A 22,399-nucleotide genomic window follows, 5' to 3' on the forward strand; every position below is an offset into this window, starting at 1 on the left:
AGGTCATCCGCTTGGACTTCTGCAAGGTTTTTTGATGTTGTCCTGCACTACGTTCTTATCTCTAAATTAGAGGTGTAGGTTTGAAGGGTAGACTATTTGGTAGATAAGGAAGGTTGCAGCCAGATGGCTGTGGTCAGTGACTCTATGTCATGAGGCCAGTCATGAGTGGTGTCCCTCAGGGTTCTGTCTTTGGACTGGTACTCTTAAATATCTTTATCAGTGACATGGATGATGGGGTTCAGTGCAACCTCAGCAAATTTGCAGATAACACCAAGCTGTGTGGTGCAGTTGATATGGCAAGAGAATGGAATGCCAGCCAAAGAGACCTGGACAAACTTGAAAGGTGGGACCATGTAAACCTGATGAGCTTCAACAAAGCCAAATGCAAGGTGTTGCACTTGAGTCAGGGCAATCCCAGATATGCAAACAGACTGGAAGAAGAAATCGTTGAGAGTAGCCCTGCTGAGGAGTACTTAGGGGTCCTTGTAGATGAAAAACTTAACATGAGCCAGCAGTGTACACTAGCAGCTCAGAAGGTCAGCAGTATCCTAGGCTGCATCAGAAGAGGGATAGCCAGAAGGGCAAAGGAAGTGATTTTTACTCTCCATATGGAGTACTGTGTCCAGGTCTGGGGTCCCCAACACAGGAAAAATGTGGAACTTTTGGTGCAGATTCAGAGGAGGGCCACAAAGATTATCAGAAGGTTGCAGCTCCTCATGTATGAAGACAGGCTGAGGCAGCTTGGCTTGTTCAGTCTGGAGAAGGCTCTGGGGGTACATCATTTCATCCTTTTGGTGTTAAAAGGGAGATTATAAACAGGAGGGAAGTTAACTTTTTGAATGGGTAGATAGTGACAAGTGGAGATAGTTTTAAACTGAAATATGGAAGATTTAGGTTAGACATCAAGTGAAAGTTTTTTACTGAGTGTATGTTGAGGTGCTGGAACAGCCTGCCCAGAGAGGCTATGGCTGTCCTGTCTTGAAGACGCTGAAGGACAGGCTGGTTGGTGCCCTGAGCAACTTGATCTAGTGCTTGATCTAGTAGTTGGTAGCCCTGCCTGTGACAGGGGAGATGGAACTTAATGAACTTTGAATTCTCTTCTAACTCAAGCTATTTTATGAGTCATTCTTACAAACTGCTTGTTTCATGGTGTCTGTCTGTGTAGAGCTATGTGGACCATCTGCGTTGTGTTTAGGAGTTGATACAAGTTATCAGTTTCATCATAAACAAGAAGTTCGGGACAAAATTCTGTGCTTGTTCCTTCTTCTATTAAATATAAATAACGGTTTTTAGTTGGTTTATATAACCTTTGTTTCCCTGTTGCTGTTTCTTACATTTAAGTAGATGGTATTGTAGTTGTGGGAGCAAAGTTCTAACAGTGTTGTATATATAATTTCAAAGATGATTTTTGTCTCAAACAGATGTTAATTTTTTAGGATGTGAACACCTTCAGAATGATCATGGAGTGGTAGTTGATCACAATACCTCAGACCCACTGATACGCTGGGACTCCTATGAAAATATGGGCTCTGATGGGGAAGGTGAGTAATTCTATCTTGACAGCAAATAAAATCCTTTGGCAACTGCGCAAGAATGTTTGGAAGGGAGGAAAGAGAGCTAATTTGCTTGAACCAAATGGTGCTCTGCTGATGTGAGAGGTAGCCACCTCTACCAAAGCATTCCCACATAAGCCCAATGTTGGGATTCACAACATCACACCTGGATCTGTATGTGCAGCCCTGACATTGTTGCATGTAAAAATGGGAGAGAAGGTATTGAATGGATGCCAAAGTTTCTGTTTTTACAATTCTTTTGTTAAAAAAATACAAGATACCTAGAGTTAAGTTACAGAATCATAGAACAGGTTGGGATGGGAGAGACCTTAAAGATCGTTTAGTGTACCCCCACTGCCATGGACAAGGTTGCCACCCATTCCATCTGGCTGCTCTTCCAACTTCTCCTTAAATGTCTGCATGGATGAGGCCTCTGCAGCTTCCCTGGGCAGCCAGTCCCAGTGTCTCACAACCCTCAGATCAAAGAATTTCTTCTTAGCATTTTATTCTAAATCTTCTCTATTTTAATTTTAAGCCATTCCTACTTGTCCTATCACTACCAGGCTGTGAAAAAATCAAGTCTCCCTCTTGTTTATGAGTTCCCTTTAGATACTGGAAGGCTGCAGTTCAGTCTTCCCAGAGCCTTCTCCAGGCTCCCACAGCCTTTCTTCACAGGAGGGGTATTCCAGCACTCTGTTCATCCTTTTGGCTCTCCTCTGGACCCACTCCAACATCTCTCTGTCTTTCCTGTGGTGAGGGTTCCAGGCCTGGATGCTGTACTCTGTGTGGAATCTCATGAGGGCACAGTAGAGGTGGTCAGTCATCTCCCTCTCTCTCTGGACAGTTTTGACAATGTCCGGGATACTTTTGGCTTTGTGGGCTGCAAGCATATGCTGATGGTTCATGCCAAGCTTTCATCCCTAGAAACCCCCAAGTAATTCTCTGCAAGGCTGCTTTCACTGAGTTGTTCTCTCGGTCTGTATACATATCTGGAATTGCCCCAAGTACCTTGTGCTTGGCCTTGTTGAACCTCATTAGTCTCATGTGGATCCACTTCTCAAGCTTGTCTAGATAACTTTGGATGGCATTTCTTCCTTCTGTATTATCAGCTGCACCACTCAGCTTGGAGTCATCATCAAACTTGCTGAGGATGCACTCAATCCCACTGTCTGTGTCACTGATAAAGATGTTAAAGAGCACTGGCCCCATGATGGACCCTTGGGAGACACCACTTGTCACCAGCCTCCATCTGAGCATAGTGCTGTTGTCCATGACCCTCTGACTGTGGTTAACCAATACTTAATACCTGTTCTAGAGTCAGCTTTCATTGATTTTTATAATCTTCCAAGTATGACTTTGTTGTCTAATGACTACAGCAGTGAGGATTGTAGTGGGAAGTGGCATAATGTGAGCTTAACCTTTTTTTCCACTGAATAATTCCTGTACTTTATTTCCTAATTCACTGAAAACTCCAATCTGTAAAAAAATAGGGGAGATCAAGAGTGAGAAGAGGACAGTCATTGTGTGAGACAGGTGGAACACACCACAGGGAGTCATCAGTGGTTTTGTAGTTGGATAGGATTGTCTTTTACATGGCATAATATCAGAAAACAGAAGATTGACTGAAGCTGATATGTCTGTTTCTACTCAGAATGTTTCTGTCCCTTGTACTTCCTTTCTTCTCTCCTTCTTTGTATAAACATACCCCTCAGCAAGTAAAGCATTGATGTTAAATGCAGTGCAGTGGTCCCTTGGTTTGTTCAGTCCAGAGAAGAGGGTAATGAGGGTATACATCATGGTGGCCCACAGCTCCTCGCAAGGGAAGGAGAGAGTAGTGTGTTCTCAGCTCTCTGTTGACAATGACAAGACCCAAGTGAATGGCATAGAGCTGCTTTGGGGAGGGGCAGTTTGAGTGTTAGGAAATGGTTCTTCACCAGGGAGCAACTGGGCCCAGGAACAAGTTCCCCAAGGCAGTGATCATGACCCCAAGTGCCAGAGTTCAAGGAGTGTTTGGACAGTGCTCTCAGACAAACAGCCTGATTTTTGTGTGATCCTGTCAGGAGACAGCAGCGGATTCAATGAGACTTGGAGATCTCTTTCAACTCAGGATATTCTGCAGTTCTGTTGTATTTGCTAAGATTCATTAGATAGATTTCACCATGAAAGCAGAGAAGTATGTAGTCAGAATGCTGTTGGAAGATACAGAGCTTCATGTTTACCATGTAAGATGTGAACATGAGCTTGGTTTTATGTCCCTTCTTTAGTCAAGGAGTTGCACTTTCAGTTTATCAGTCTTCTAAAAGAACTAGTGGTGTAGACTTAAGTGTTTAACCTTTTGGCTTGGCTGGGCTGCATTGAAGAGAAATTGTCTTGGGCCATGTATATGTAAGTTGCTTTGGAGGTAATATGTCCTACGTATTTCCATGGAAACTATTAACAGATACAGTAAGCACAGTAATGTTGATAGAGCATATTTTCAGCTACAGAATGCTGTTTTTCCAACACAGTCACTACTATTAGCTATACACTTTCTCTAGGAACGAACCAGTGTCTGTGTGCCATACTTGTGAAAATATGCACCAGTGGAAGTGACCAGCTGTCACCACTGCCTCAGTGTGCTCACATACACTGTTTGGTCTCCATAAACATTTAGCAAATGTCAGTGAATACAATTTTTTCTGCATGGAAGAATTCAGTGAGACACCTTTGCTTCATATGTGCTTCCAAGTCAGGCAACATTTTGTCTGACTGCCTCTCTGCTGTACTTAGTCACACAGCAACGAAATGTAATAGAATATTTGCAGAAAGGTTTGACCTGTACTACCATACCATCTCTGATGTCATGAGCCAACATAATAAAGTAGGAAGTATTACTTTTGAAGCAGACTTTGTATGATTTACAAAAATCACTAGAATTAAAACTAAATAATGCACCAGGAAAAATGAGTTGTTTCCAGATAATTTTTTTCTCAAGCACCCATTCATATCATAGTATCATAGTATTGTGCGAGTTGGAAGGGACCTTAGAGATCATCGAGTCCAACTCCCGGGATTCGAGCCCTCTGTGTAGCAGAGCGGCACTTCTACCCCCTGCTCCACAGGGGGGGATTCGAACCCGGGCCCCCTGGTGTTGCAAACGGAATTCTACCGCTGCGCCACCGGAGGCACACAATTGAAGAAGCAAAGTGTGTGTGAAGCTGTGGAATGCAGCAACTGAATTGCAAGCAGAACATGCCTGTGTAGTTTTGGCGAAAGATCAGGAGAGGCTAAAGCACATGAACAGGAGATAGCTATATTTTTATCATGAGGATGAGATCTGCACTCAAAACAAATATAACGTGGTAGATTACTCCTATATTATAAATACACATCTTTTCGTTTTGAGGTTTTTGAATAAATAGTTTTGAGGTTTTTGGATAAATAGTGAACCAGAAAGCAGTATGTCTCTTTTGAAATCCTACACCCATCTGGCATTGTTACCAAAAGAAGGAAATATGAAAGAACATGATAAATGAAAAACGTAACTATAGTTTCTTGGTTTGTTAGCATAACACAGTAGCACAGACAAAATCTGCTGCATTTTAAGTGACCTTGAACCTCTTGATGGTACTGATATTAAGTAACCTTGCATTAAGCATGGCTAGGCTATGGACAGTATACTCTATGGGTTTAGTTCCTTATCCCTTATTCTTAACAGTACAGCAGTTTTGACTACTGCGAAGAAATAAATTATTAGAATTTCTTCTTATGGATGGTCTTTCTCTTCAAAATCCCTTGGAAACTGTCTGTTGTATTTTGCACCAATACCATAGTCTAATAGTCTTAAGATTTTATTAGTTTGTAATTCTGGGTTTGTATCAAACTTCTATCTATCACTTCCTTGAGTGATACATTTGCACAGAGACTTCTGTTATTCTTAACTAAAAGCCTGCAGTTGAGTGTGGAATTTGGAATCACAGAAACTGAAACATCTTCCTGCTGCTATGTAGAAGTCTGTGACAGTTGCCATTGGTTTTCTTATGGCTTTAGAGTTATAGTACTCTTTTTGTGTGCTTTTTGTAGACAGAAACAAACAAATGATTTTTAATCTTACTGAGAACTTTTTTTTTGTGATGTTAAGGAAATAGTTACTGTAAAGTAGATAACTGTAGATTTACAAGGTGTTTCTCGTGTGCTGCAAAACAGTAGGTTGACCAAGAAGACTTGAAGGGGAACCACTCCAGAAGGGAGGCTCATGTCAGAGAGGCTTTTGCAGTGAGGCAGAACTGCAGCAAAAGCTGCTAAGAGAGAGAAGATAAGTCCCAGCCCCACCTTCTAAAGCCCCTTGTTACAGTCAGAAAGATTAGTACGGTAGAAATTCAATACAGGAGTGGAACGTCAAAAGAAACAAACAGGAAAGAAATGCTCATCCATCTCTGAGAATCTAGGCTCATGGGAAAAAACTCCACAAAGAAGAGATCTCCAACCAGAGAACTTTCTACTGTGGCAGTCAGCCCTTAAATGGGGTCTTGGAGAGGTATAGCCAGGCTCCACCCCTCCTGGTCACACAGCTGAATTGCCTTCACCTGTGCTCCCAGGGATGACTTGGTCATTTCCCCAGGTGGTCAGTCAGAGGTTCAGGCCATGACTCAACAGTTCCCATACACCCCTGATGAGAGGTTGCTCTGATGTAGTGTGGACAGGGCTAGGAGTGATTGCAGCTAAACTCCAGGGCTTGCAAGAGCAGCTCCCAAAGGAGTGCAAGTGGCAACGAGCATAGTGAGTGAAGCAGACAGCTTGCCATTAGGCAGGAGGAGAGGACCTGAGAGAAAGTGGTGAATGAAAATGGATCCCTGCCTGGGGTGGCAGACAAATCCCCTCAGCCTACCATGCTTCCCAGGTGCACGTGCACAATGTGTATGAGGCTATGGAACTTGAGGGACTGGAAAATAAGGATAGAGAAGATATCCTTGGGAGTTGTCTGGGAGTGATTTAGTCACCCCCACACCTCAAGACTGCTTCAGCCAAGAATAAAAGAAGGGTACTTGCCATAGGCATAGCTAATGGTGGCAACTGTGTTGAAAAATAGCATTTTGTAGCTGAGAATACGGCCTCTTAAATAGTGTTATTGTGCTCTTTGTATCTGTTACAGTTTCCTTGGAAATATATAGGAGGTATGACTTTAGAGCAACCTACATGTATGTACTATACATAGCATATAGAGCTTATTATATGTTTATGTGTAGGTAGAAGGCCTCTCTGTCTTTCATGTGCTTTAGCATAGCTTCCAAGGTGATCTATTCCATGATCTTCTCTGACACAGAGAAGAGGATTGCAGGTTGGCAGTTGTTCTCATGGTAATTTCAAATTTGAAGACATCTTCAAATTTCTTTTTAATATGCTAATTAAATGTAAACATTTGTGAAGTGTATTATTTTTTCTGGGAAACAAATTTTAATTCTCCATTTTGAATGTTTCATATATGTTGCTGTTGAGTGTAGGTTTGATATTCCTGTTAGTATTAAAATATATTTAAAATATTATGTAAGTGATAAAATGTGTAGACAGTCCAAACTGTCTATGCAAAGGAGACAATCCTATGGCAGAAAGCTTAGTTTGTAATTTGTGATGCTATGTCTGCTGTGTATTTCATGCTCAGTTTTGTTGTTTTTTTTGTTTATTGAAAATAATTAACTGAAGATGTATTCCACTGTAATGAGGAATGGTGGCTGCAATGTGAAAGATTCAAGGATACATGTTAGGTGGTTCTAGATTGTGGGGAGTGAGGAGGAATGTAGAATGATATTACTTCTGGGATCAAAAAGTAACACAGTCACTTCAGTAAAGCCTTTCACTTCATTTCGTTAGCCCTACAAGAAGACGAAACTTGATTCTCCTAGTCTGCACATAGCCGGTGTCACTGAAGTATGATTAACTGTGCTTATGTAACTGGTAGCAGGAATTTGCCTGTTCTCAACTCTTACCCTTAATAAAGTACTCGTGTTTTCCTTTAAAACTGTTTTATTTTCCAAGGGTAATTCAAAACAAAAATAATTCTCTAGCTAGCATTTATCATGAATAGTTGCTCATAAACTTTAGTTGAGCATGTACCTCAGATAGCAGAAACAGTTGTTTCTCCCATCATTGATGAAGAAGGAATTACATTCTGATTTTTGAGATTATGGCCCTACTAGTTAAAATTAGAAACATGAAGTGCATACCAGGTCCTCTATACGTGTATCAAGATTTCATAGTCAAATATTTGCTTATGCATGCCTCTGTGAAGAGGCCTTTTATATATTCTGAGGACTGCAGCTCTGCTTGAAATCTTAGTATTTCCTTGTACCACCAACAAAAGAAATAAATAATTCTTTGTGGTACATTTAGGCTATCAAGTAGAAGTGAGTGGGCTAGTAATTACCTGACATATCTTCAGAGCAAGCATGGCTGGTAGATTTCTACCATTCTTGCTCTGAATGGAGCGCGTGGTAGATGACTCTGTGTCCTAACAGTTCCCCCGATTAGTGTAAAAAAGACACAAATATTTAACGAAAATGGTAAAAGAGGGAACTTCATTTTTTTCTTGGTTTGTGAGTGGCATATTATATTCTCATCAAGAACTTTGTTATAAATTGTGATGTAAATAGAAATATGAAAGAAGACTGTGCTATTGGTTGTACCAACTACTGAAATACAGACTGCAGCTCATGTCATGGGACTTCCAGTGCAACCAGATCCTTCTGCACCTGATTTTCTCATGAACTTGCTTGGCCAAGTAAGGAGATGAACAGTGACAGCTGGTACCCAGATATTCTGAAAACTGCCTGATTCCCTGGGGATTTTCTGGGTGCAAAATGCTAACAGGAAGGAGCAATAGCAAGTGAAACTTTAATTTTAGGGAAAAAAAAAAAAAGTTACCAGAAGCTATTCTGCTTTTGTTTCTCTGAACTGTTGTGGCCTTCTTTTCCCCCCTGATTTTAATCAGTTAGCAAAATTTGAAGCATAACCAGGATGATAATAAAGCCATATATTGGTGGGAGATCTGTGAAAACTGGTCACAGAAGTTCTCACTTCTGCTGTCAACTTCATTTTTTCACTTGAAATTTGGATGCTCAGCAGAAACTAAGCCTCCTGTATTTTGAAGGAAGTTGCTCTTTGTTCTACTTCACAACATACTTCAGAAGGAATTATGATACAAGCAGTTAACAAAATGTGTTTTGGTGTGTGCAGTTATACAGTTGTATAATTACACAGTCAATAGGTAAACAGATGCACAAAAAGATTATTGTGATAGAAAGATAATCTACGATAAATGGAAAACGCTCACCGATTTTGAAGGTTCACAGTAAACTCCACAAAGGAGCAATCTCCAGAGAAAGAGACCCTGCCTTAGTGGCAGTCAGCCCTTAAATGAGATCTGGGAGAGGTGGAGCCAAGCTCCACCCCTTCTGGTAGCACAGCTGAATTACCTTCACCTGTGCTCCCACAGCTGACTCATTGCTTGCCTCAGGTGGTTAATCTACCATCATTCTCCATGTTCCATCTGACTTCCACACTGGCCTTATGGGGGAACTATATGGGTTATGTGCAGGTCTTATAATGCCTACTTTTTCGAATTCCTGTACCATTCTTGATATTTTATCTTGCCCACCCAAGAGTCTATACTGCCTAACATTAGTAATCCACTGCAGTTTTGGCAGACAAATAGGCTCATGTTTCTCATGGCCTCTCAGTACTGCCTGCACCACCTGGGCACTAATGCACCTTTGTCAGAGCCTGAACTCACCCACAGTCATTGAGCCAGACCCCATAGGATATCTATGCCCAGAATATATTCTTGGACCGGGCCAATAGATACCTTTATATTCCTGGGGTTGGAGACACCCAACCACCAGTTTCAACCAGGTTTGGGTCTCCATAATTTATCGATGTTTCTGCCCCTGCATCAACTAGGGCCATAACCCTCTGGACATTTTTCCAGGACCAGAATATTGTTAATTCCACATAGGGCCTTTGGTCAAATCTGGAGGCCCTAGGGAAACTGACATCCCTTGTCACACCATGAACTGGGCTAAGGCCAAACCTTTTGCTTCTGGTGGCTCAGGCATTGCAGCCCAAGACACCTGAGGTGGCTTCTTCTTTCTATTGGGAATAATAAGGTCCTCTGAATTCCATGTTATTGTTGGCCTTCTTTCTATAACTCTTACTCTTGTTTTCTTAGGGTAATTTTGGAATTTTTGATTATCCTTCATCTGCCTCCACAGCTGGAGGAGGACATGGTTGGGCTGTCGATCAATTTCTGCAAATTGAACACCTGCTCTAATGAGATCATTAAACTTTTTTTTTTTTGGGACACCCTTATGGGTACCGTTTGAGGGGCTCGTGGAGCCAGCCTCTTGGTTTTAATTACCAGCAGAACTTCAGCCTCTTCTAATGTTTGAATGTTACATTTATTCTGCAGGCACTTTGTTTCTCCCAGGTCAGCTACTAATTGAGCTGCCTGCTGGACCACTCCCTCTGATACCACTAGAAGATTTAATACTAAAATCAGGGTGCCATACAGGTGGGAAGGGGTCTGCTGTAAAAATCAAGTCCCTCATTTCCCACCAAGAATTTGACTATATCAGGGCTATCAAAGGTATCTTCATAGATGCCTCCCTCATATCCAGTTCCCAGATATGATTTTGAAGGTCCTCTATGGAGAACCACAACCCTGTATGTAATGTTATGTCTTCTTTGTTTGGCCAAACCATATGGCATTAAACAACCTAAAATAGAATGGTTTCCACCTGGAAACTGGGTACCAGTATATAATCTTCACTTAAGGGCAGGGTGAGCAGTTCCAGTAGCTAATTTAGATATTTCAGGTCCACTAACTGTAACACTTTCCACCCCCAAATCCCATAAGCAGAACAGCCAGGTCAGTACACTCTCTCTAGGTTTCTGTCAAAACGGTTGTACCAGATCCATCAGTTCTGTTGCTGTGTATGGTTGGGCAGTGACATGAAAACATGTTTGGGCAGGGGGGCATTGATCAGGAAGCACCCCTGCTGGTCTATCTTGAAATTTTGTTTTTTGGGTTATGATAGAATGGAATTACAAGGAATCTGTTGTAGATGGCTCTTCTAAATCTGTTTTAGTGATTTTATCTTCTTGTTTGACCAGGTCTGTTGTTTCAGAGGTATCATTGTTATCCATTGAAATATTATGGACCTGGGCCATTTGGGAATGTAATGGTGGTCTTTTCCCTATTAATATGCTAAATTTTTGCTCTGACTTTTCAGTACGGTCTTTCAATAATAGATTTCCTGACGTATCCGCCAATTAACCCGACTTATCCTGGGACCTCGACTGTCCGGGGGAGAGAGAGACAAACATGGATGCCATAATGTCTTCTCCCAATTTAATGCTGCGTCACACACCTTATATACCATCCTAAATCTCGCGCAGACGTGTACACCCGCTACGCAAGACCCGATGCACGCGAGAGAACCTATACACACACCTACCTAAACCCCCCGCCCACTAACTCTTAACCTACAGGCCTAACTTAGCTATTCTAGAACACTCCATCTACTCAGAACTACTGTATGCACTCATAAATCCTTGCTAAGACAACTCAGTACCCCAACATTTTCATTTCCTAAAGTGTCAGCTCTGATTTCTGCCTGATTTGAGGCATTTAACAGTGGCCATGCCATTGTAGAGGCAGCTAACTGCCATTCTTTTTGTTATCAGAATATCCTTATTTAATCCTTGAAAATATTCTGCCGTGCAGAATGGGGAAATACTCCCCATAACCTGCAGGGGATCCCCCTTTTCAACTATAGTGGCCAGTTGATAATAGGGAGAACCAATAAACCCTGGGATCTGCCCAGGAATCATTTTATCTAAGGGGGTGATGTTCTCCCCCCAGCCCATTTATAATTACCCCACAAAAAAGGCACTGTCTGTTTGGCCTGCCTTGCCAATTGTACAGTTAAACAATTAAACAGTCAGTAGGTAAACAGAAGTTAAACAGGTATTTCATATGAAAGATGATAATGATAGAAAGATGATTTATGACAAATGGAAAATAAATGGAAAATGCTCACCAATGTTGAAGGCTCACAGTAAACTCCACACTGGAACAATCTCCAAAGAAAGACTGACTCATTGCTTGCCTCAAGTGGTTAATCAGAGGTTCAGGCTGTTATCAACAGTTTCCCCATACATGCTGGTATTTCACTTACCAATAAAGCCTAACTCCATTGAAGAGCAGAAGTTGACCTAAATGCCTGTGAAGGTATGTCTGAACATAGTCTGACTTGGTGGCTGTGTGTATCTAGGGTAACTTGAGAAGAAAAGACCAAGTAGGGGGGGGCATATAGTTGCCTATGGCTTCCTTGTGAGGGAAACAGAAGTACAGGTGCTGGTCTCTGCTCTCTGGTGACAACAGCTTGACCCAAGGGGTTAGCATAGAGCTGCATCAGGGCAGGGTAGGGTAAGGTTGGTGTGAGGAAAATATTGTTCATCAGAGCTTGGTCAGGCACGGGAACAAACCTCCCTAGGTCACAGTATCAAGGATTTCAATGAGATGACAGAGTTCAAGGAGGTCTTAGACATGGGGTTTGAATTTGGGTAGTTCTTTTGGGAGCTAACAGTTGAACTCAGTAGTCCTTGTTCATCCCTTCCAATTCAGGATATTCTTTGATTCTATTATTCTGCATTTGTGGAGAATTTAGTTCTGCATAAACAATACCATAAAAATATTAGCAGCACTTCTGCAGTGTGGTATGATGTAATGTCATACCTTCCAAGCTTTTACATAATGCCTTGTCCCTTTCCTTCTCTTTCCTTCCTTTATCTCTCCACAGTGCCGCATACCCAAGGTCCTATTGATGGCAGCCTCTATGCAAAAGTAAGAAAGAAGAGCTCTTCAGACGGCAGCATCCCTGGTGTTGCTCAAGGTATTTCTGTGACCAGCAGTCCTGATCACAGAGATCATACCCTATCTGTCAGCAGTGATTCAGGACATTCAACAGCTTCTATCAGGACAGACAAAACTGAAGAGCGCCTTATGCCAGGAGCCAAACGGGTTCTGAGCCCACAGGAGAAGGCAGAACTGGACAAACTACTTAGTGGCTTTGGCTTGGAGGACTCTATAATCACCACCAGGAGTGTGACGGATGCTGGAAGCAAGTACAGCGGGACTCACCACATTGTACCAGCTCAGATTCATGTGAATGGGGACGCCAAACTGAAGGACAGGGAGACTGATATTCTGGATGATGAAATGCCTACCCACGATCTTCACAGTGTAGACAGCATTGGGACTTTGTCTTCTTCAGAAGGGCAGCATTCCACCCATCTAGGTAACTTGAGTTGCCCCAAGAGCAGTCAGAACTCGCTTCTCTCAGATGGCTTTGGAAGTAACACAGGAGAAGACCATCACAATGCCATTGCCCCAGACCTGGGAATTGGTGTGGATCCCCTCTATGAAAGATCATTTGGAAACACTGAGCCGAAATCATCTCACCAATTGCAGAGGAATCCTTGTGTCTCACCCCCACCTCAAGCCTATGACCCAAGTAACTACTCTACTCACACCTGGGTTTGCCAGCAACAGATGGTCACTACTCACCAGTATGGTTTTGTGCCTCAGAATGAAATGAGGGTTGGCATTCATAAAACTGTGGAGAAGTTAGGCATTGTCCAGAGTCAGTGCCAGGTCCCAGACATGCTGACACATGGCTCCAGCAGTAAAGATGCTGTTCAGAGAGGACTAGGAAGCATACCAGGTGCTGCTGAATGTGCAGAACCTGCAGACAGTGAGAGTTTTAAGTCAGAGCTAGTGCCTCAGAGGGACACAAATAGCCAGGATCTTGGACCAAATGCAGGGGACTTGCCAGCTTCTCCAACTTTGGATATTGATCAGTCCATTGAACAACTGAACAGGCTGATCTTGGAATTAGACCCTACATTTGAACCTATCCCAACCCGCATTAACAATGTCACCAGGGACACAAGTCAAGCAAATGGCTTCACTAGCCATAATACAGATATGGAAGAGCTTGTCATGAGTCCTGGCATCCATGAGAAGTTAGAGGTCACAGACAAGAATGCCTTCCAAAATGGTAAGCTGTTGTAGTACTGTTTGGATACTTTCTCAAGTGATTTTCCCAGTACTTTTGTGCTCTTGATGTGGTGCAGCAGGACCTCAGATCAAGAATTTAACTTTCAGGATGATTGTCAAAGGATTATTTCAGATATCCTCTATTTTTAGCAGTCTAAGAATTTATGGGATCATGCTTATTGCACATTATTAAATGCCTTTGCATACCCATTTTTTAAAATAACTTTAACAAATTCTTACCTGTTACAGATTATCAGTTGTGATTTTCTGCTGCTTTGAGTTTAGATGAAGGGGAAAATTCCTACATATATTCCTACGAGTCCTACATTACCATTGAGACATTTTTAGAAGACACCTGCAGAGAAATGTTTTATGATTTTATTATAGTTATTTATTATTTCCACTGAAAGTAGGATAATAAGCTCAGATTTTATTTTCTCTTAAATATTGTATAATATTCTTGTATTTTTTTATACAATTGTAATTGTATAATTCTTTTAAATTTCTGTGCAATATATTCATAAATATAGAAATACTTGCCAGTGAGATACGCTATAACACTTTTTTTTTTTCTGAAGTTATTTCTAGAAATTGGAAGTCAAAGTGTTTGTTTGTTATCTGCAGTCTCTGTTTAAGTCAACTGAAAACTTTAATGCTGTGTTAACATTCATAAGCTTTTGCTCTTAGAGTGATACAATCATAGAATATCCTTAGTTGGAAGGGACCCATGTTCAACTCTTGGCTCCACACAGGACTACCCAAAAAACAGGCCATACGTGTTACAGCATTGTCCAGATGCTTTTTGAAATCCGTCAGCTTAGTGCTGTGACCTGGGGGGGCTGTTAGAATGCCCAGACAGCCTCTCAGTGAAGAACCTTTTCCTGATATCCAACCTGAATCTCCTCTGTTACAGCTTCATGCCATTCCCTCAGGTTCTATCATCACTTGAATGCTGGAGAGAGATCAGCACCTGCCACTCTACTCCTCCTTGAGAGGAAGCTGTAGGCTGTAATGAGGTCTCCTCTCAGTCTCACCTTCCCTAGTCTGAACAAACCATAAGTCTTCTCCTGTAGACCCTTCACCATCTTTGTAGCCTTCTTTTGGGCACTCTCTAATGTCTTATGTACTTTTTGTACTGTGGCACCCAAAAATTCATAAACTGAGCTTTGGCCACACATGTTTTCTCTCAGCAAAGGCAAATTGCATTCCTTTAGTCTTCCCATGTTGCCTGATCATGCTTCCAGAGTCCTGGAATGTCCTTGTTCAGCCACACTGGCTTTCTGCCCCACCTGCTTGATTTCTGACATGTTTGAATTGCCTGTTCTTGTGCTCTCAGGATTTAAGTATTTTAAAAAGTGACTAGCAATGATGAACCCCAGTGCACTCAAAATCATTTTATCAGTGTGTCATGGGTTACCCTAACATGACACAGTGGACCTTACTAACTAGTCCCCTGAGCAGTCTGAAATCTGTTCTTTCTATGACTGGGGTTGAGGTTTTGGTGACAGTCTTCCTCCTATCACCAAAGGTTTTAAATTCAACTACTACATGGTCACTATGGCCGAGATGGCTACTTGGTGCTACTTTACCTGCAAGACCTTCTCTGTTCACAAGCAGTAGATCTAGGAGGACACCTTTTCTTGTAAGCTCCCTTAATACTTGTACCATCAAGTTATCATAAAATGCTTTAGGAATCTCTTGGACCTGCTTGTTTCAGTTATGTGGTGTTCCCAATTAGCATCTAGCAAGTTGAAGTCTCCCATAAGAGCAAGGGCAGGTGATCTAGAGGTTTCTCAGTTCCTTAAAGAATCATTTGTCAGTGCTGTTGTTCTGGCTGGGTCATCTGTAGTAGATCCCCATAACAACATCCTCTTTATTTTCTATTTGTTTGTCCGTTACACTTATAAAGTGTTGGATTTTATTTTTATTTTTAGGTAAACACTGAAGCTTACTGTTTAGGAAATGGTATTTTGGGGGGAAAGGCAAAGTATTGGAGAAGAATAATAAAAATATGTATTCAGAAGTTGACTTGCAGTTCTTTTAGCCCGAGTCCTCAGCACGCATACAAAACCATTTTTATTCCTGATCTTTAGTTTTTCTTTTAGCATTTAGTGTCTTCTGCAGATTTCTCTGTACATTTACAGCAGCAACAATTCTCCCAGCCTAGTATTTTTCTTAGAACAGTATTTCCCAAAACTGCACCAGTACTTTAAAGTGGAGTCTGCAGTGCCTGCAAGCAGTTGTGATTTGTGTGACATGTTCCTCAAGCAAGGGTAGGCCAACTGTGCAGCAATGCTCTCCTGGTCCTGCGCTTACTTGGAAGCTGCTCTTGGAAGTCTTATCAGTATCCCCAGTGAGCTCTGTTAGAAAGGAATGTATTAGTGCTAGAATTCAATATATAAAAGCTTCATAAAATAAGTAAATTAATCAAAATCCATCTGGAAAACCAATGTCATTTGCAGAGCATGTGCAAAATGCCACTGTGTATAGAGAGCTGTGAGAAATGTTCTACAAGGCTAGGCACTGCATAAGGCAGACTGGGAATGTAAGTTCTTTTTTGGCCTCTAGGGTTAATATAGGGTGCACAACATGGCTCAGAACAGTAAGTACCTGCTTTAATATCTATGAACATAAATCTCTTAGTCACCTTCTCAGGCTCGAAAGAAATTGTCATGTAATTTTCCTCTTATAGTGTAGATAGAGCAAAGGTTAAAGACTTCTGAGGATCTCAGGCCTCGAAGTATGCAAGGCTAATTAATTTCTGTTTTTTAGGGCCAGAAATAAATGAATGAACTGTATCTACAGCTTAAGCATTGCAGAAAGCCTGAAGTGTGTGAAATTCAGGATATAGGATGCAAATTTGAAGGCTTATGTTGGCCTCTAGTGCTAGATTTGCAATATTGAGATTTATAGGCCTTGTTCTGGTCTTATTTCTGGTAACTCGGGATATTTATGTTCAGGATAATTTCCTTTAAAATTTTTCTCTCTTCATTTTAGAATGAAAGAGTGTTTTCTCTTCACTTAACCTTCTATTTTTTAGAATCTTGCTCTGCCCCTGTTACCTGTCTTGGGGTAGCATCTTCTGATCTTAGTAGACTCTTTGAAATTTATAATATAAAACTTATAAGAAACTCTAGAACAGAAGTTTAAAGACTCTGAAGTTCTGACTAAGGTAGCTACAAGGAGTATTATATATTCTCACCCAAAATGTCTTTGTGATGATACGTATTAAAAAGTTAGTTTCCTTCATCAAAGGCAGCACATCTGAATGGATGCTTTTCCCTTCTGCATCCCCTAATTTGGTTGTGTGTATGGAGGGTTTATTAGTTTCTGTTGTTGAACTGAGTAACACAAGGAACAGCATTTAGTTAAAGAAAATATTTTTAGAATAAATATTCCTTCATATAGCTTCAGCAGAATAATAAATTCCCAAGTTTGCCTTTGTTTCAAGTGCTAAAATGTTCTGGTTTTATTTTCCAAGTACCATTCAGTTTATAGTAGTGCCTGACTTTAAAACTACTTGCAATTCCAAAGGTAAAACATGTGTATGTGGCATCCTGCCATGTTTGCTTGAAACAAGGATGTCATCAGCACATTCTGATTATCCAGTTGCTGTAGGATATTTATTTACATATCTACACTTGTCCTGCTGTTTTTTTAAGGAAGCATATGCTTGGTGTGAACAAAATGAATTGGGGAAAAAAGCAATTTAATTAAATAAGTATTAAGAAGGAGGGAATCCCAGAGTGTTTTGCCCTCAATAAATCATCTGCGGATGGAAAAGGAGCTTTCTAGCTACAAGGAGTAATTCCAAATTACATAGGTTAGATGGAAGCAACAGGAGTATATTTTCATATCTCATCTGCATCCATGAGTCATAGTTGTGAGCATAAAACATGGTTGTTTGATATTTTCTTTCAATTTCTGCACAACAGTTCAGAAGAGTAAAGCCAAAAGTGTAGTCTGAACATCAGCTGAATACTGGAAAAGCATCCTGCTGTTTCCAGAAGTCCCTGCCTCCTCCCAAGCCTCATCTATATGAGAATATACATGGATACTTTGAAACAGCAAAATTACTGTATTTTGAGCTGAGTGAGAAAAAGACCAACGTGCATCAAGTTCTTTATCTGAACCCTTTTATTTTCAAATAAGTCTTTGGGGACCATAGCTATGAAGTATATGTCAGAGGAGAGGTAGAGATTATTGCTTTAATATACACAGGTCTCTTAGATGCTCTGAAGTTTGAGTGTGCAAACCCACACCCTTAAAAAGTCTGTTACCTGTTTCATATTGAGAAATGGTGCTTCTGTGCCATGATTAATAAATTTTCACAGTTGGCTTTTGTGACAAAGTTTTGGCAGCATGAGATTGTGGTGCATGGGACTCTTGAACAGAGCCCAGCAGCTGCTCCATGTTAAGTAAAAGCCAGCAGCTCCAGCTGAGTCCAAAAGAGTTCTTCTGCGGGCCAGAGCTGAGCCATGAGCAGTGCTGGTTGTGCCACTGGAGAGCAGGCATAGGACAAGGAAAAACTGCTGGACTACAGCAACTGGGAGGGAGAAGTAAGAAGATGTGAGAGAATGTAACCATTTTCCATAGGTGTTCCATGTCATAATGTCATGCAAAACTGCCAGAGCTGGCATGGCTGCTGGAAAGCTGCAGTTTCTGTTGCTGCTGGGTGGGAACTGCAATTCCCAGTAGCTCTGATCATTCCCATTTGGTTTCTGAGAGGAAAGGAGGTGATGTAAATGTGGCCTTCCTTCTGACTGTACCACCAGTTAGCAGCACAGTTAGGAAGACAAGTCTCTCTTCCATTTGTTTGATTTATTACCTTTGGTTCCTTTTATATTGTATTATCTCACATTCCCTTACCATTTCTAGTAAATTAGTTTCTCTTTATCTCAATAATAATCTATCTCCTTCTCATTTGTCCACTGGCTTTCTGTGGGCTGAGGACTGGGAGGAGGTCCTGGATTCTGCGACAGGGATGAAAGACTTTCATACAGCCTTGCAGACACCCAGGTCAGTGCAGAAGTAAGGCAGGAGTTGCTCCAGGCACTGGAGCAGGAATTTCCTATCACCTGTGGAGAGACTTATCTGCAGTAGAGCAGGCTGTCCCTTCCACAGTCCATGTTGCACCATGAGAAGCAGATTTCCATGCATAGCCCATGGAGAAGACCAGGGTGGAGCAGGTGGATGTGGCCTGAAGGCTGCAGCCTATGGAGAACCTCTGCAGTAGCAGGCCCTGAGCAAGGGCTGCAGCTTGTGAGGGTGCCTGTGTGTGCCTGAAAGATGAGCTCTGTGGTACAGACCTACACTGGACGTTGAGCTGCAGTCTGTGGGAAGCCCAAATGGGATCAGCTTGGGAAGGACGGCATCCTGTGGAAGAAACCCCACATCAGAGCAGGGGAAGAAAGAAGTTGTAGAGATGAAGCATTACAGACTGAATACAACCCCAATCCCATTACCCTGTTATTTGTCTTCATCTTGTATGTCATGTAGGTTTGCTTTCAGATGTAAAACAGCTCTCTTATAAATACTGGATTGTTGCAACTCTCTGTGTAGATGAGGAAGTGCAATTTAGCTTAAACATTCTGAAATGGATTTTATTTATGTTTGTAAACAAGCCATTTCTTTGCTAAAATAAATGGAGTGCAGGAATCAGTTTGCAGCAGGAGCAATTGTGGAAAGAGATGCCAATGAAGTCACCAGTGCCTTTTTGCATGGAGTCAGGAGACTAACAGTATGGATCTTGTGGATCTAAAAAGGACAAATTTCTGGTTGTACAGCTCTGAAAGGAATCAAAGTAGGAATTTGGCAAAATAACACATAGGAATGAGAAGTTTATCCCATATATGATAATAAACTTGATGAAATATAAAAGGGACTGGAGACATAAGGCAGGTTTTCGTGTTCAGCCATTAGCTGAAGGACCTAATATTACCTTTTTCATGCAACAAAGTACTCTGTTAGCACTGTCTGTCAAATAACGATAGGACAAAAGGGAATAATCTTTAAACTAAAAGAGAGGGAAAATTTTCACTCAGAGTGTGGTGAGATGCTGGAACAGCTTGCCTAGAAAAGTTGTGGTTGTCTCAACCCTGGAGATGCTCAAGGCCATGTTGGATGGGGCCCTTGGCAACCTGATGTAGTGCTCGATTTCATGCAGTCATAACATTGTTTGAGTTAAAAGGGGCCTTTAAAGGTCATCTGTTCCAACTCCAATCAACAACATGTACATCTGCAGTTAGACCAGGTTTCTCAGAGTCTGGTCCAGCCTGACCTTGAATGTCTCCAGGGATGGGGCACCCACAACCTCTCTGGCAACCTGTTCCAGTGCTTCACAACCCATGTCATAATAGACATTTTTCTTATGTCCAACCTAAACCTCCCTTTTTCCAGTTTGAAACCACTCCCTCTTGTCTTATCACAACAGACTGCTAAAGTGTGCCCCCTTTCTTGTAGCCCTCCTTTAGATATTGAAAGGCCACATTCAGGTCTCCCTAGAGCCTTTTCTTCTTCAGTCTCAACAGTCCCAGCTCTCTAAGCCTGCCTTCATAGGGGAAGCATTCTATCCCTTGGATAATTTTAGTAATCTTCCTCTGGACGTGTTCCAACAAGTCCACGCCTCTCCTTTAATGAGGACTCCACATCTGGATACATTATGCCACTTCAGGTCTCAACAGTGCAGAGAAGAGGAGCAGAGCCACCTCCCTCAACCTGTTGGCCACACTTCTTTTAGTGCAGCTTAGAATCTTTCTGAGCTGCAAGGGCACATTGCTGTCACACCTCCAGCTTGCTCTCCACCAATACTTTCAAGTCCTTCTCATCTTGTATTGATAGTAGAGGCTGCTGTGGTCCACCTTGCACTTGTCTTGTATTGTACCTTATGAGGTTCTCCTAGACCCACTGCTTGAGCTTGTCTAGGTATCTCTGAATGACATCCCATTCCTCAGGTGTTGATCACACAACACTGCTTGATGTCATCCAAAGACTTGCTGAGGGTGCATTCTATCCCACTTTTGATATCAGTGATGAAGATACTAAAGAGCATTGGTCCCAGTTCTGACCCTTGAGGAACACTCATCACTTATCTCCATTTGGGCATTGAACTATTGACCACCATTTTCTATGATTTCTCAACTAGTTCCTCATCCACTGGAGGGTCCACCGTTCAAGTCCATACCTTTCCAATTTGGAAAGAAGGATTTTAAGGGGGACTATGTCAAAGGCCTTAGCAAAGTCCAGATAAATGGCTCTTCCCTTGTTCATTCATGCAGTTAGACAATCATAGAAGGCCACTAGGTTGGTCAGGCAGGACTTGGTGTAGCCATGCTGGTTGTCTCATATCCCCTTCCGCTCTTACACATGCTTTAGGGATAGCCGCTAGGGGACATGTTGCATGATCTTCCCCAACACAGAAATATGGTTGACAAGTTCATAGTTCTCTGAGCTGTCCTTTTGACTGTTCTTAAAAATGACTGTGACATTGCCTTTTTTCCAGTCACCAGAGAGTTCACCTGACTGCCATGACTTTTCAGATATCCTTAAGAATGGTTAGCAGCCCTGCCCAGTGCATGAGAGTTGGAACTAGATGATCTTTAAGGTCCCATCCAACCCTATTATTGATTAACTTCTATCAAAAAATGCATCATTTTGTTTCAGGTGAATATGCATCTGGTTATCTTTTTCTCACAATATTTTCAGGTTTTGTCTTTGAAGTAGTTATTTTTCCTTTAAATTTTTAATGGTGATTGTAGAGCCAATTCTAAATTATTAAAATGGATTTGTTTTGATTTAAGTCTAGAGCTATCTTGAAAACTTGATCAATAAGTGTATTTTACCTTACTCTTCATAGAAGATAAATGGTACCCAAGAAGTAAAGTAATATTGATTTGGGTAGTGTTCTAATAACTTTTTTTTTTTTCCCCATACATGGGGCAATCTTCAAACTCTGCCCTATTAAAATTTAACTTCAGGACTTTATCTTTTTTCTTGTTGAATTGTTAAGCCTCCTTTTTTATTGAATCACTGTGTTTCCTGGCAATGGGAGACAACTATGAAAACCTTCCTAAATTTCCTTAAAGGCAGTAGCATCTGGAATTTCACAGAATCACAGAATCGTAGGGGTTGGAAGGGACCTCCAGAGATCTTCAAGTCCAACCCCCCTGCCAAAGCAGGTTCCCTACACCAGGCCACACAGGTAGGCATTCAGGCAGGTCTTCTAACCATTTTATGCTGTCTCTCAGTGGTGGATTGACTCCAATTTTTCAGTATCTTTACATGTACAATTGCTACTCCAAACTAGACACAGTGCTCCAGATGTGGCTTCCCAAGTACTGAGGGATGTAATCACTTTTTTTGACTTGTTAACTACTGTTTTGTTACTTGTGATTTAACCTGGAAGATAGCCAAGAGCCACACAGCCATTCATTCATTCCTTCTGCTCTGTGGGAGGAAGGTAAGGAAAGTAGAGCCTGTAGGTTGAGATAGAAACTATTTACTAACACAGAAAATGAAGAACAAATGGGAATTAATATTGTATAGGTGGTGAATATACAGATGTTAGCAAAGATGGTAGTAAATGTACAAAGGTTATAAGCGAAAGGGAAACTCACCAGTGGTGATGCCTTAGCCAAGGAAACTGGGGCAGTCTTCACTGAAGAGCAGCCTCCAAGAGATGCTGCCTCAGTGAGGGTCAGCCCTTAAATGAGGTCCCAGAGGAGGTGGAGTCGAGCTTCACCCCTTCCAGGAG

The 22,399-nt window shown here is 41.6% G+C and overlaps 1 protein-coding gene across 11 annotated transcripts in view; it reads left to right on the top strand.

Moving 5' to 3' along the window:
- TNS3 (tensin 3) overlaps positions 1-22,399 on the top strand; it is a 174,796-nt gene that overhangs the window by 101,097 nt on the left and 51,300 nt on the right. For all 11 annotated transcript variants that reach the window (XM_072327308.1, XM_072327312.1, XM_072327305.1 and 8 more), the window contains 2 exons: positions 1,437-1,541; positions 12,389-13,648. In XM_072327308.1, coding sequence (XP_072183409.1) covers positions 1,437-1,541; positions 12,389-13,648 — 1,365 coding nt within the window. The remainder of the gene's footprint in view (positions 1-1,436; positions 1,542-12,388; positions 13,649-22,399) is intronic.

Source organism: Excalfactoria chinensis, chromosome 2 (genome assembly GCF_039878825.1).
Source record: "Excalfactoria chinensis isolate bCotChi1 chromosome 2, bCotChi1.hap2, whole genome shotgun sequence".
NCBI classification, from domain to species: domain Eukaryota; kingdom Metazoa; phylum Chordata; class Aves; order Galliformes; family Phasianidae; genus Excalfactoria; species Excalfactoria chinensis.